The following is a 15,144-nucleotide window of genomic DNA, read 5'->3' on the forward strand; positions in this document are numbered from 1 at the left end:
GGTCCCACTGTTTCCCTTACTGCAGCTTTATTGGTTAATAGTTCCAGCAGCTTTGTGGATAAATCTTTTTTGAGAAACGGTAATGAAGTGAATAATCAGGTAACTGTGTTTTTGAGTAGTGTGTCTTGACCAGGACACTAGAAGATTCCCCTCCATATGTTTCAATATGCATCTTTTAATGTCCCCGTGATTAGCACCTCCAACAATGCAGCACTCCCTTAATATTGCTGTGCGCTGTTACCTAGATATGTGCTTCAGTCTCTTGATTGGACTTGGACCTACTGATTCTGAGATGAGTGTGCAACCACTCTCCTAAACTAACACAAGTAAACTATTAAGCCTGTGACAATGGCAGTGTGTGTGTGTGTACCTTTCTGTGCCTAATTCTGTTTCTTGCTCCAAGTTCCCTAACTCAGGAGAGACTCTGGAAAGAACAGAGACTGTGACTCCCTCCATTCTGTCTCTGGAGGATGGAGCAGTAAGAACAGGGCCTCTCTTTGCAGTGTGTGCCTTGTAAAGGCTTTTCTTGCTAGGAAACATGGGTTTTCTGAATTGCTTAAGTACAAGAGAAATTATTATTGTCTTAATGGAGATGTTTCATCCTATGTTTCTCTGATCTTGAGATTCCTTTTTTCAGCAATGCAATTGGCCCCCTTGTTGCCCTTTGGTTGATCTACCGGGAAGGGGCTGTGCTGCAAAATGCCTCCACACCAATCTGGTTGCTGCTATATGGTGGCCTGGGCATCTGTGCTGGTCTCTGGGTCTGGGGAAGGCGAGTCATTCAGACGCTGGGCAAAGATCTCACTCCAATCACTCCATCTAGGTAAGTACGGTCCAACAGCATCTAAAACACTTGCATCATATGTCACATTTAATGTTGCACTGACTAACATAATAGGTGATTGAGCAGTGGGGTAAGCCGCCTTCACACAGTGTAGGTGGAATTATTTGATTAGCTGTCTTGCTCTTGATTTTCTCTCAAACATCCATAACCCACAAAAAGTTAATTTCTGCCCTTCCAAATTGAAACAATGACTACGTTTTCTATTTTTTATTGGTCGTCATCTTCCTTTTATTTCCTCACCTCATTCTGTGCATCAAATGAGGTGTATGAATAACCAATGGATGGGCAACACACAAATATTGGCAAGCTAGTTATTGCATGTATGGATGGTTCAACATGTAATTGAACACACTTGTATCCAAAACTCCTCCCAGCATGTGGTGGTGCTGATGAGAGTAACTCCCAGATATGGTTCAGATTGGTGAATCTAATGCTAGTTGCCACTTAAAGGCACCTCGAGTACTATTTCTGACCAGGTCTGTGCAAGAGCATAACCTCAAACACTCCCCCTTAAGTAGCAAGCCAGTACAAAGAATATTTACAGCTACTATGTTGGCTGCAGTGGTCCTAGAAGACCCGCCTCCACTTTGAGACAACTGAGGATAGACGGTGAATGCCGACCTTGCCCAAATTTTGGTAATGGAGGAGGAACCAACTGCCTAGCACCAGTGCACAAGTCTGACAGACTGCCCCAGTTTGGGTCACACAAATGCCGGGCAATGACTATCTCCAATGAGAAAGAATCTAACTGCCTCTCCTTGATGTTCGATGGCATTCCCATCACTGAATCTACTGCTATCAAAAGCCTGGGAATTATTATTCATTAGAAACTGAACTGACCAGCCAAATGCTATGGCTACAAGATTAGGTCAGAGGCTGAAAATTCTGCAGTAAGTAACAAAGACTGTCCATCTACAAAGCTCAAGTCAGGAGTGTGAATGGATACTCTCTCTTGGCTGGATGAGTGCAGCTCCAACAAGACCCAAACCTCGACACCATCCAGGACAAAGCAGCCCACTTGACTGCCACCGTATCCATCACCGTAAACGTTTATTCCTTCCACCACTGATGCACAGTGGCAGCAGTGCGTACTATATACAAGATGTCCTGCAAAATCTCACCAAGGCTCCTTCAACAGCGCTTTCCAAACCCATGATCTCTGCCACCTAAATGGAAAAGGACAGAAGATGCACGGCAACACCACCACCTGCAAGGTCCTCTCCACAAGTTTCACACCATCTTAACATGGAATTGTATCACTGTTCCTTCAGTGTTGCTAGATCCAAGTCCTAGAACTCCCTTCCTAACAGCACTGTGGGTACACCTGCAGTGGTCACCACCACCTTGAAGGATAATTTGGATTAGGCAGTAAATGTTGGCTTAATCAGTGACACCCAAATTTCACTAAAAAAAAAATTTGTACATACCTTCAAAGGCAAGTGCCTGTGGACAGGCTGACCAGATCTTTGTGCTTCTTGGTGACTCCAAACAGTCAGTTGCTGAAAAATATACTGGCTGAGATCCCAAGATCACTCTCTTTTATACCCTCCAATGTAAATCTATTCCCTCTTCCCACCACCACCATCATACACTTTTAAGGGGCTTATTGTCAACATGAAAGGCCTCTATCTGAATACCAGTCCTTTCTCTGCCTCCTCTTTATTTTTACTGCAAAATTTTAAAAAATTATTAGATTCTTCTGATGTGCTCAAGTAAAGCTGTCAACATTGAAACATTGTAACCATGGTAATGAGTAGCAGTAGACATTCATTAACCGGGATAATGGTTTGGGGTGGTGGAGAATGCAAGTGGTAGTGATTTACCACATTAAAACAATGCAGTGCTTTGGGTTTGTTGCACCATGTGCACAGGTGTACTAATATTTTGTATGCAGTGGCTGTTTGAATTTTGTTGTATGTGTTGGGGATGATGATCACATTGTATGATGTGAGTCACATTCACAGCCTGGTGGATGTTGCATGTTATCAGCTTGGTGCTAATTTTATACATAATGCTAATAACTTGGGCTATTATACTGAACCTGTTCCACTTCCTCTGAGCTAAACCTCATACATGCAGTGAATTTGCTCAGTTGATGCCAGCAATAATGATTTCATAACAAACGTGAATGTGTTATGCCATGATTTTGTAATGACTTGGTCTTTTTTTTTGAAAAGGATCTTTTTTTTAAAAAAAAAGATCCACACGAGCACTGGATATAGCAAAATGCTTCTTGGATATTTGTCCAGAACTGTGGTAAGATTCTTGCATGCTGCCTGAACTTCATGGTATTAATCATGAGACTCGAATGACTGTGAAGTGTTGTTTTGTGCTTCCTGCAGTGGATTCACTATTGAGTTGGCTTCGGCGTTCACAGTTGTGGTTGCTTCCAATGTTGGACTTCCTATCAGTACCACACACTGCAAGGTATGCGTATGCCCTGTGACTGCGACACAAGCAGTTCAGTCTGTACTACTGTGAGGTTTGGCTCACCTCAGTTCTGGTGGCATGACTCATCCTGAGGCAGGAAAACTGAGGAAAACCGATTACCGTTAAGCACCCAATAAGGTGCCAGGCCTGATTTGCAAAAAGCATTTTTGCGGTAAAACACAATATGGACTTGGACCCAAATGGAATGGACAGGTATTCTACAGCTAACTCATCCTGACTGAACTGAACAAAGTAAATCCTACCTAAGTTTTTGCCAGCTTGAAATAGAGAGTTAGATGAGGAGGTTGCAATAAATGTTGCTGTTCCTGTTCTCTTCACTCCCACAGCAGAGTGGAGGAAAAGTAGGAAACACTTAAAATAGGGAATTGGAAGCTAGAGATGAGAGGCATGTCATCTCTCAGACAGTGACTATTTGCTTGCTTTCTTGAGTGCAAGAGATTTGGTATACAGCAGATCTCCTGAGCCCACTAATTCTGGCCTCCTGTCCATTGTCAATTCAGTTATTCACCATTGGTGCTAAGTGAACTAAAACCTTTCCACTTTCTTAAAAATCTATCTATTTGTCGAGGTTTTTGATTTCCTTGTAAGGATAACTAATTGGGATGGGGGGGCAAGACCATGGATGAATTTGAACACATTTGATCAGAATTTGGGCATTGGTAAATCTTTTAATGTAAAAAGACTGGCCCATTCCTAATTGCCTATCTCCTCTTTCATCCTGCACCAGAGAGGGAAGATGTTTAGCTAGGTTAGTCTTGCTGATTAGAGCACTCTAGTAATCTCTGCTAGATAGTGTGAATGAGGACCTGCTTGGACTCACCTATGATGCTCTTTTTATAACAACCTCTTTATCACACAGGAAGAAAAACGATGTGAATGGTACCAGCAGGTAGTTGTAGCCTGCTGAACTGTTTTCAGCATAATAAGTAGAAGTTTTGCATAGTTTTTTTTAAATTGCAGGAATATGGAGACAGCGAAGGAGTAGGACTAGCTGGATTACTCTTTGAAATAATTACTACAGACTTGATGGGCTGAAGGGCTGCCTCCTGTATAATACTGTATATATTGCATAACTTGCATTAATATCCTACCTGTCATGATTAGGGCGGCACAATGGTTAGCACTGCTGCTTCACAGCTCCAGGGACCTGGGTTCAATTCCTGGCTCGGGTCACTGTCTGTGAGGAGTCTGCACATTCTCCCTGTCTGCATGGATTTCATCCAGGTGCTCAGTTTCCTCCCACAGTCCAAAGATGTGCAGGTTAGGTTGATTGGCCATGCTAAAATTGCCCCTTAATGTCCTGAGATGCATAGGTTAGAGGGAGTAGCGGGTAAAATATGTAGGGATATGGAGTAGAGCCTGGGTGGGATTGTGGTCTGTGCAGACTCGATGGGCTGAATGGCCTCTTTCTGCACTGTAGGATTCTATGATTTCAGGTTGTCTCAAAGTGCTTGACAACCAGTGAAGTTCAAATTAACTTCAAAGCTCAGTCACACTAGTAATGTAGGAAAGGCAAACTGTCAGTCTTTTTCAGGTTGTTCCTACAAACTGCTATGTGATAAAGATCAGGTCTTCTGTTGTGGTGAATGCTATATCTCAAATTGGTTTTAAAACTTAACAAGCCACGTCCTGACTGAAACAAATTGACTTGACTTTTGCACTGTATCTTGTGGGATGTAAGCCAAACTGCACTAAATTGACAAAGGTTCCAAAGCTCAAAACCTTTATACTTGTCAATCACCCAAAAATGCTTTTTGTAGCACTTGGCCTTAAAGTTCTTGTTTACCTGATGGTTATTGCACAGTTTCAGCTCAAGATGAGTTCCTTGTGCCACTGTGTACTGATCTGCAGTACCTTCTTTAGGGCAGGAGTTGGTGTTTAGTGGAACCCTCATCACTCACTCAATTCCACATTGCATGTTTGTGATGGGATGTCTTTCACCTGCTTTTCCTACTACAAACTATATTTTCTGTTTCTTCACAGTGGATTTTGCATTGAAGTAATGAGTGCGCTAACTGTACTTGTAGCCTCAAATGTGGGCATTCCAATAAGTTCCACTCATTGCAAGGTATTCACGTGTCGTGTTAATGCAGTGATCGTGTCGCTACCACCTTAGCAAACCAAACAAATAAACTAAAATCATTCTGACTGCTGCAGTCTGCCTTCATTTGTGTAGTACACAAAGGGCTTCCTCCATACTAGAAATCAACTAGTGAAAGTGATGTTGAGTTTTGATAGTTGAGTATTTTTATTAGTAAGAGTTATTGGTTTTCCAAATGCTGAGTGTGGACCAGGTGAAGTGGCGGTTGATTGGACGTGGGCACAGATTATTCAGGCCAAATTATATTCTGTCCGTTTGTAAATGGTGAAATCTCATGTCCATACTTGGGTTTGTTACCTAATTATGTCCTCCTGTCAGCAGTTATGTGATAGTACTAAAAACAAAGAACAAAGAACAAAGAACAACCCAGCACGGGAAACAGGCCCTTCGGCCCAACGAGCCCGCGCCGCCGCATCGCCCTACACCTATCCTACCCTGCATGTCTACGAATGGGACCCTACTCAGTCAGATTCAGGGAAGAAATAGTGTCAATTTGGTGGAAACCAATTAGCCTAAGAGCACATCTTTGGGGTGTGGGAGGAAACCGGAGCGCCCGGAGGAAACCCACGCAGCCACAGGGAGAATGCGCAAACTCCCACAGACACAGGCCCAAATCCATGTATCTGCACAGCTAGCAGTGCTAGTCACTGAGCTGTTGTGGAGCCCGTCTATCGGTCCAGGATCAAGCACACACACCGACATGAAGTACTAGGCCACTCCTGGACTTCCAAGAGCAGCCCACGCACAACCCGCCGTGTGCATGCCCCTCGCTTGACACGAGGTGGACCTCCACCTGTGGAATAAAGACAAAACATATTAGTTATACAGCCTGCCCTTCCGGTGTCTCCCGAGGTTTACCCTATTTAATAGCCCCTACCATATCCCTCCATTCCCGTTTCACTCATATGCCTATCTAACTGCATCTTAAACGAGTCCAACGTGCCTGCCTCCGGAGCATTGAACCTGGTGGCTGTGGCTGTGGTGAGTGGCTGATTTAAAGTGAAAACCGCTTTTTTACTCTGATAGCAGGAGAGTGTTACTGCATTGTGAAATGTTCAGCTGGACAGTTTTCACCATTATTTATCATGGGAATGTCGAAGGAAAATAATTTTTGTGTTTTACATTAGGTCTATAGCAAGCTCTTCAGATATTGTCTGTTGTCCACTACTACTACACTTGCAAACTTGTGGTTGTTTCCTGCGATTTTACAATATTCCCAGATTAGGCAAAATTCCTTGCAGCCAGTGCTGACTCAAAAAAACACCCTAGGTTTGAGATCTCATTAAATGATGAGTGTAGGCTATTTAGTTGTGGCCAGCATTCTGTGAGCAGGCTGAGGAAGGGTGGCAAGTGTGGGAGAGAAAAAGAGGCTGCATAAGGGTCTTGATCTCTATCGTTCAAATCATACACAAGTTAGTTGAGAATAAACAAATATAGATTTTTTTTTTTGCAAAGACCATCATTTTTCCATAAAGCCTTCATTTCATTTTGGGCTGGAATAATTTATTTTCTGGTCCTGTACATTTCTGCTTTCCCCAAGATGAATGCTATTTCGGATCACAAGTAGCAAATCATTTATGAGGCTTAGCACATTAAATTTTCTCTGGTCTACATTTTGAAGGTATCATCACAAATATGAATGCAATCCCTCCCCAACTATCTGCAGGAATTCCCATCAGAGTCAAGCTTGGGGAAGGGGAAGTGCTGGGGCAGGGGCCAGACCTTGGAAGGAGGTGGGAGCAAGAACCCTTGGTTCTTGTGTGAGTGGTGCAAGTGTCTAGGCCTTGGAAAGCAGGGGTGCAGACACCTGAGTCTTGGGTGGTGGGGAGGAGATGTGAGCAACGGCCAAGACACAGGCAAGAAACCTAATTCAAGATGGCACCCTGTCTGCACTTGCCTGGGAATTGGAAATATGTCTGTATAGTGTCTTGGTAGATATTGGCTTGTATTTGGTCTGTGTAGAGGAACTCGTGTTTTCAGCATAGTCATTTTCTACATCTTCTGTCAGGGAGAGAGGAGTGACCTATTCAGCATAGAGTCAGGATTCTATGGTGTTTTGAAGGCAAACTGCATTCAGTAAATTCATTTTGCTAAAAGTCTTTAACTTGCTCGCTCTCCAACCATCTTAACTATTTTCTCTACCTTTAATGCATCACAAAATAAGTTTTAGTTTATTAACTAACTGTTTTATGTTTCTTTTTAAGAGTAGACCAATAACTTCTCCAAACATGAGATACTAATGAAGTTCAAATGGATAACTTCACTGATCTTACACTCCTGGGGCAGACAAAGCTTACTCAAAGGAAGCATTTGCACATTCTTAATGAGGAACCATATTTTACGTGACTGTGGGTCTGAGCATCAGGATTACAATGCTTTACTCATCTGACTTGTACCCTTTCTGAACCCAACTTCACTGTAAGGAGTGCAGCATTGGTGATCTTACAGTGTACTGTAATGCCTTTTGAAAATTCCGGAGTTAGCACAATTTAAGAATTTTGATTTTAAGATGTAACAGTACTCCTGGTTGGGTGAGAACCAAGCTGAGCTGTCGGGGTGCAGTCTCTGTAAACTGCAATATGTGAAATGCAAGCCCTGCATTGTTGTATGTGTATCTGTTAAATCTGCATGGTTTGCTAATTGACAAGCTCCTGGTAACTTAGTATTGGTCTACTCTTTGTTCATGTTTTTTTCTATTATTTCCTTTCCACAAAACACCTGCTACTATCACCGTTTGATCTGTACTAATATGTTTGCTATTATTTGCCTCCCCAGGTTGGATCTGTGGTGGCAGTGGGGTGGATCCGATCACGCAAAGCTGTGGACTGGCACTTATTTCGTAATATCTTCCTAGCCTGGTTTGTGACTGTCCCAGTCTCTGGTCTCTTCAGTGCAGCTTTTATGGCACTGTTTGTATATGGAATACTGCCTTATGTTTAAATTTTATTGTGATTTTTTTTTTTAAAAAAAGATGTTTTAACCAGCAGTGTGAGGTGTCCTTTTTTTCTTTCTGATTCCGCCCCTTTTCCTTTTCTCACAGCATCCCGCACACCCTCTTGAGAGCTCATTTATTCCTTTTTCTTTCCTCCTGCTGTTTCAAGAGGAATTGAACAGCTACAAATTAACTTACATTGCCACCTCCATTTTCTCGCATGCTGTAAATAACACTACATTTGCTCATTTGGTGACTTGATAGCATGTAACAGCAAAGCCCTGTTACATAGTGCAGCTGTGTACTAGTGAGTGATGCTGCCCAAATCATGGTGTTTGTGGAATGGATGGTACTGTTTGGAAGACTTGCCCGCTTTGTAGTACTGAAGTGTGTGAAGATGCTGTATATATTGTATTATTGCTCACTAGAAAGTTTTTTTAGTATGAATCTGGGGGATATGGGGAATTTTTTAAAAAATATGTATATTATGCCATGGTTTACCAAAATCGTCCTTCTGTTGCAAAACAAGGTACAAAAACCCCTGCTGTCAGTCATTCAGCACTTTTTTTGCAAGGCAAAGTTACTTGTAACTGGGCCTGATCCCATTCTACCCTGCATGCTACAAACACCAGAACTGGGAGAGATTCAATGTTTCATAGAGCCTTGATGTCATATTATAAGTTTAACACTTGTATTATATTGTAATTTCTATTGTAAATACTTTCTAAAGAAGAGATCTAGGTTTGTGTGTTTCTTTTTAAATTGGGACACATCTCACTCATTTTAGACTTAAAAAAAAAATTGAATGTACCAAAGATTCAAAAATAAAGATTTGACAGTATTTCCACTTTGGCTTACTGAAATGCCTGTTTAATTCAGGGTCCCTTTGCAGTTCTTTGCTATTTAACTGACAATTGGACCATTCTCACTAGAAACAGATTTCTTGGATTCCTTTCAAGCAAAATGAAAAGTATTCTGTAGAAGCTGACAGCGAGCTGTCAACAAACCAAATATCAAGGTCGTTTTGGGATAGGATAATTGGCAGCCCCGCTGGGAGATAACTTTTCATCATGTTGTTAAATGTGGTTTTTTGGTCTACAGTATTGTGTACACCATGTGGGGTTTGGGATTTTCCTAACTATTGCCAAACCTGTTGGGATGATTGGCAGGAACACTGGAGAAATGGCGCTGTTGATTCCCATGTAGCCTCTGCCCAAGTCACATTTTGATGACTGAAAACCCCCTCCAAAAATTCAGCCCCTCAAACTGAGTAATCAAATCCTTGTTTATGATGAACTCCAAAATAAAGGATTAGTGATTTCTTTTTTTGAGAATGAACTAACTTTATTTTGCATGTCATTACATCGTAGTTCTTTTTATTGTTTTATATTTCAAGAAGGCTATCAATTTAAGAACTCTCTTGAGGTAGGGGTATGGGAAAGAGGGAAATAAGATCAGTTTTTTAATTACATAATTCATATGTGAAACAAGTGAGATTCTTTTTCATTTTAATGACCTGCACCATTTGACATCATTGCTTGCTAATTACAAATCAATCCATTCCTGGGATATATGTTGTAAATCTTCTGTTTTGAAGTGTTTTACATATTCAAGATTAGTCCATCTCCAGCAATTACTTGCTTGCAAGATGAGAGGTATTCCTTGACTTACATTAACCTTGGATGTGTAAATTTTATTAGAATGAGGAAGCAGTTTCAAAGAGGTTTTTGTGTGAAATTTGCCCTTTGGAACTAACCTCTTAAGTTCTAATTCATTTAAGTTCACGTATTGGCACTCAGCACCACTGTGCTCCTATGTGGGCTGCTAATTGATTAATCCCATAACTATTAAATCCATATCTTTTAAATGTCTATTGTTAAGATTTAGTGCAATGAAAATGTATTACCTGGTGTGTTAAATGTTTGTAAGTGAACTTTTGCAAATTGCAATCTCTTCCCTGGCAATTTTCCAGAAGTGTTTAGTTAATGAGTTATAAAAATGGCAGAATTCCTGTCCATGGCTAAACTTGTTTTTCCTCTCATTCCTCCAAGATTATCTGTACTAAAGTTGCTTTATTTGTCTTGATAGAAAACCTAACCCTCAAACTACCCATTTAAGGAGAGCTGTGTGCTGTCCTTAGTTTTGACTTGGCTTAGTTGTAGAGCTTTCACCTCTGACTCAAAACATTGTGGGCTAAGTACTGAGGAAGTATAGCACCGTCAAGAGGATGAGACATTAAACAGGCTCCGTATCGCTCAAGTGGATGTAAATACATAATGCCATGGTATCTATTTGAAGAAGCATGGAGTTCTACAGTACATCTTGGCCAATATTTATCCCTCCAGTCAACCATACACAAACCAATTATCGAATGATTATCCCATTGCTATTTGTGGGATCTTGTGTGCAAAATGGCTGCTGAATCTCCCTTCATTACAACAGTAACTACACTTCAAAAAATGCTTTGTCCTGAGGTAGTGATAAGCACTGTGTCAATGCAAATTAGCTCTTTGTACAATAGTTTATCATTTGCTTTCCAAACATTAAATGGTTAGCTTGACTAGTGTATTAAGATGCCATTTGGTTCCTCATGCTGCAGGTTGAAATCCCTCCATTGTGATGCAACTTGGTGTCTTCCAGGAATCTATCCATTGTAAATGTATTATTTTTGATTACTTGTATCATATTGGCAATAATTATTTTGTTTTCTCCCTGCCAGTAGGAGAAAATCATTCATTTGTACTAAAGTGATGGGAAATTTTAAATCTTTTTAATGAACTTTATTAAAATAGTCTTACTATTGCATTCTGACTAATTATTTACAAGACATTAACAGCCTGTACCACCTTGTTAAGTGTTAGGTGATTACACTACAAACCAGGTGCTCATTAGGTAAATTAATGTGAATGGGGGTCATAGCTGCTATATCACAATACCAACTGACAAAACGGGCTGATGTACAGAAGACCTTCTAGGGCTTCCATCCTAATCTTGCTCTCATCCAGAAAGTACTTGATCCAAAAAGTTGCAGTCCAGATCTTTGTTTAGACTAGAACTGGACATTGTACCCATGTCCATTTTCTTTTCTGTATAATGAGCAGGTTACTGAAACAGAGTTTGAATTTGAATATTCAATTGCATTCAGCTCAACCAGTCCAGGCTCATTAATGCTCCACTTGAGCCTCCTCGCATCCTTCCTAATCTAACTCTTAGTAGTATAACTCTGTCTTTCATTCTGCTTCATGTGTCTAGCTTCCCCTTTTAATACATGTTATTTACCTCAGCTACTCCTGTCATAGGGAGATTCCCATTCTCACCAGTTTCTAGGTATATCAATTGCTTCCAAACAATGACCATCTTATATTGATGTGCTCTAGGTTGTCCCTCACAAAAATACTTTATTTCTGCCCATTCTCTCAAAAGTCTTCTGTGTTTGTCCTTTTGCTGATGTATCTGGTCTAAGAGTTTTATGCTTTCAATTTGATTTTAAGTGCAGTACATCATTTTCAACTTCATCGTATATGGGATTTAGTGAGATTAGGGGTTATAGATAGGTCTATGGATTAGTAGGTGTTGATGTGATTGGCGCAACTCGTGGGCCGAAGGGCCTGTTTGTGCTGTAGTGTTCTATGTTCCATCTTCTGACTGACCTGATGGGTCTGCCTGGTGCATACTCTAGAATGGACACAATTGAAGCACAGCCTGTTTTTAGATTATCCATCATTTTAAATTGTAGAACAATGATCATCATCTCAACTCCATGCTTGGTAACCAACATTTCCATGTATACAGTAAGCATTTTAGCAATGAATTCATGGAAAGAGAACACTAAGTTGTATATGCTGATGTTTTGTACAGCAATGTCAAATAGGGGTCCTCAGCTAGAGGAGACAATCATGAAAGCTTACATCCTGTTATAGTGGGCAGCCAAATGCACGAGACTATGACTTCGCCATTCCACCTCAACACCCATGAAGAAAACCAAGCCACATAAGCCTCTCAGAGCTAAAACATGTCAAAAACACCTACCATGGAACGTGAAGGATCAAATGGACAACCACCTCAGAACTGATTGTAACAGGCACTGCCACCTTCTCCATTGATGGAAGACAAAACATCTTCACCATGTGACTTTGCAGCCCCTAATTAGATCCTGGAACATATCAATCATTGCCCTCTAAAGAAGGCACCCCACAAGATATCCACATTATTACAGTGGAAGCTTTAGCCTGACTATCTAACTTAGCTATTAACATTGTTTTTTGTTGCTACCATCCAAAACAATAAGAATACTGAAGGAAAATATTTCTGCATCTCACTATCAACAGTTTTGTCCAGTCTGTTAGTGGCTCTATTCCCATCCGGATATCTTTAATTCATATCCCTGTAGAATATTTTACACTTTATATTACTTGATAATTTAATTTCATAGTTTTTGTTTGCCTTCCTAATTGATTTTTGACCTAGGCTTGAGCTTGTATCTTTCATTTCTCTGCTATCTCCCCGATTTCCCCCTCAAGCTCATCTGTGAGGCCCACCTGCTGCTCCTTTGACCTGATTTCCACTAATCTGCTCACTGCCTGACTTCCAGTCCTCATCCCATTTAGCTGATATTATTAATAGTAAATCCCTCTTCAAATCTATCCTCAAATCTTCAGAACAAAAAAACCCTTAATCTGGCAAACTCATCCCATCTCCAACTTTTCATTTCCAAAGTCACTGAATGCTTCCCAAGTCTGCCTATCTTTCCTGAAACTCTGGATGTGAGTTTCTGACCGCACTTGCCCCAAAGCTAGAAAATCCTGGCCAAGGTCAACGGACTGTTGCACCCTTTGTGTCCCTCCTGCTTTGGTACCTGTGGTGAGTGGAACAGGAAAATTCCACCCCATGTTTGAATCATTCAATTAGGTTTCCAGTCGTACCACTGCATCAAAGTGATTCTCACTGAAACTGTAACTGAGTAACTGTGATCATAATTAACTATCCCTTCTCGTTCTTCTCAACATCCTCTGTTGTCCAGCTATATGGGATTTTGTTTTTTTTTTACTGATCCCATTATAGAGAATCACCCTCAACTGAAAGTCAGAACTAGGGATATATTTCCTCTTGATGGTCAACGGCATTAACATTACTGAATCCCCTACCTTTAACGTTCTGAGGGTTAACAATGACTGAAAATGTACTGGTTTGTTAAGCCATATAAATAATGTGACTACTAAAGCAACTCAGGTGCTGACAATTTTGAAGTGAGTAACTCACTTCCTAAAGCCTGTACATTATCTATAAGGCATAATGCAGGAAAGTGACGGTTTGATGAAATACTCCTCACTTCCCTGAATGAGTGCAGCTTAAATAAAAATTGAGAAGCTTGACATCAACCCAGACAAAGCTGCCTGCATGATTCATATGCAATGAATCTTAAACATTTACTTCCTCCACCACCAACATATTATTGTAGCAATGTGTACAATGCACAAGATGCACTGCAGCAATTTGTTAAGGCTTCTTAAGGTATTTCCAAACCTCCAACTACTACCAAATAGGTCAAGGGCAGCTGATGCATGGGAACACCACCACCAGTTCCTCTCCAAGTCACTCACCAAGGTGACTTGGAACTATATCGCCAATCCTTCAGTGCTGTTGGGCTAAATCCTGGAATTCTTATTGACATTCAGTGTACTCTCACAAGCATCCTGCTTTTTCACAAAAGCTTTGTTCCTCCACACAGCTTTCTCCCACTCCTACTTCTCACAAAACTGCTTTTCTGTGAGATGCTGTGGAAGTGGCACAGTAGTTAGCATTGCTGCCTCGTAGTGCCAGGGACCTGAGTTTGAATTCTCGGTTGGATCTGTGTGGAGTTTGCATGGGTTTCTTCCAGGTGCTCCGATTTCCTCCGACAGTCTGAAAGACTGGTTAGGTGCCAGAATGTGGCGACGGGATTTTCATAGTAACTTCATTGCAATGTTAATGTAAGCCTTACTTGTGATTAATAAAATAAACTAACTTTAAAGGTGTGAAAACTTGATTTCAATAGATTTCATTCCCCTAACAACCACATCACGTGACCATATTGCTGTGTTAGGGTGCTTCTGAAATTCCAAATTTTACCTGAAGTTAAAAAAAAATTTAAAACAACCATCTTGAAAAGTCTAATGTTTGGAACATTCGTATCTTGCATACTTGTCATATACCGATTGTCGCTTTGTAATAAAAGTTAATGGACCATTTGTCGTATTAATTGCTTGCGTGTTAGATAGCTGTGATTTGTGTACATGAACGCTAGGCTCAATTTGAATACTAACATTTCTCAGTCTTTGATCACCTAGAAATTATTCTGCGTTCCAATTATCCTTTCAAATTGGTAACTTCACATTGCTCCACAATGTATTCCATTGACCATATACTTGTATACACACTTGCATCTCTGTATCACTTTGCAACCTCTTTGCCTAATCTATACATCTTATTTTCCACCTAACTTTGCATCATGACAAAAGCTGGATGCATTACACTTGCTCCCATCATCTAAAATCATTATTATCAATTGCAAATAGCTGAGGCCCAAGTACTTTTATTCATGGTGCCCCAGTAATTAAAACTCACCAAGCTGACAATGACCTATCTATCCTACTTTGTTTTCTGTTCATCAACCAATGCTCAATCCACACCAGTATATTAAGCCAGTCCCATGAACCCTAAGTTTCAGTAATAGCCTCTTGTGTGGCAACTTATTAAATGCACTTTAAAGATCCGTTGAATTTCCCCTTAGCTACCCTGCTTAGTTAGAAGCTCATTTGTCAGACACTTCCCTTTTCA

The 15,144-nt window shown here is 40.7% G+C and overlaps 1 protein-coding gene across 4 annotated transcripts in view; it reads left to right on the forward strand.

Moving 5' to 3' along the window:
- LOC145342956 (sodium-dependent phosphate transporter 2-like) overlaps positions 1–11,131 on the forward strand; it is an 80,050-nt gene extending 68,919 nt beyond the window's left edge. For 3 of the 4 annotated variants that reach the window (XM_080188607.1, XM_080188605.1, XM_080188608.1), the window contains exons 9-11: positions 638–823; positions 3,187–3,271; positions 8,172–11,131. In XM_080188607.1, the coding sequence (XP_080044733.1) occupies positions 638–823; positions 3,187–3,271; positions 8,172–8,336 (436 nt within the window). In that variant the 3' untranslated portion in view covers positions 8,337–11,131. The remainder of the gene's footprint in view (positions 1–637; positions 824–3,186; positions 3,272–8,171) is intronic. The other variant, XM_080188609.1, reaches the window with a different exon arrangement.
- The last annotated feature ends 4,013 nt before the right edge of the window (positions 11,132–15,144 follow it).

Source organism: Carcharhinus amblyrhynchos, chromosome 5 (assembly GCF_965287045.1).
Source record: "Carcharhinus amblyrhynchos chromosome 5, sCarAmb.v2.hapA, whole genome shotgun sequence".
Classification (NCBI taxonomy): Eukaryota; Metazoa; Chordata; class Chondrichthyes; order Carcharhiniformes; family Carcharhinidae; genus Carcharhinus; species Carcharhinus amblyrhynchos.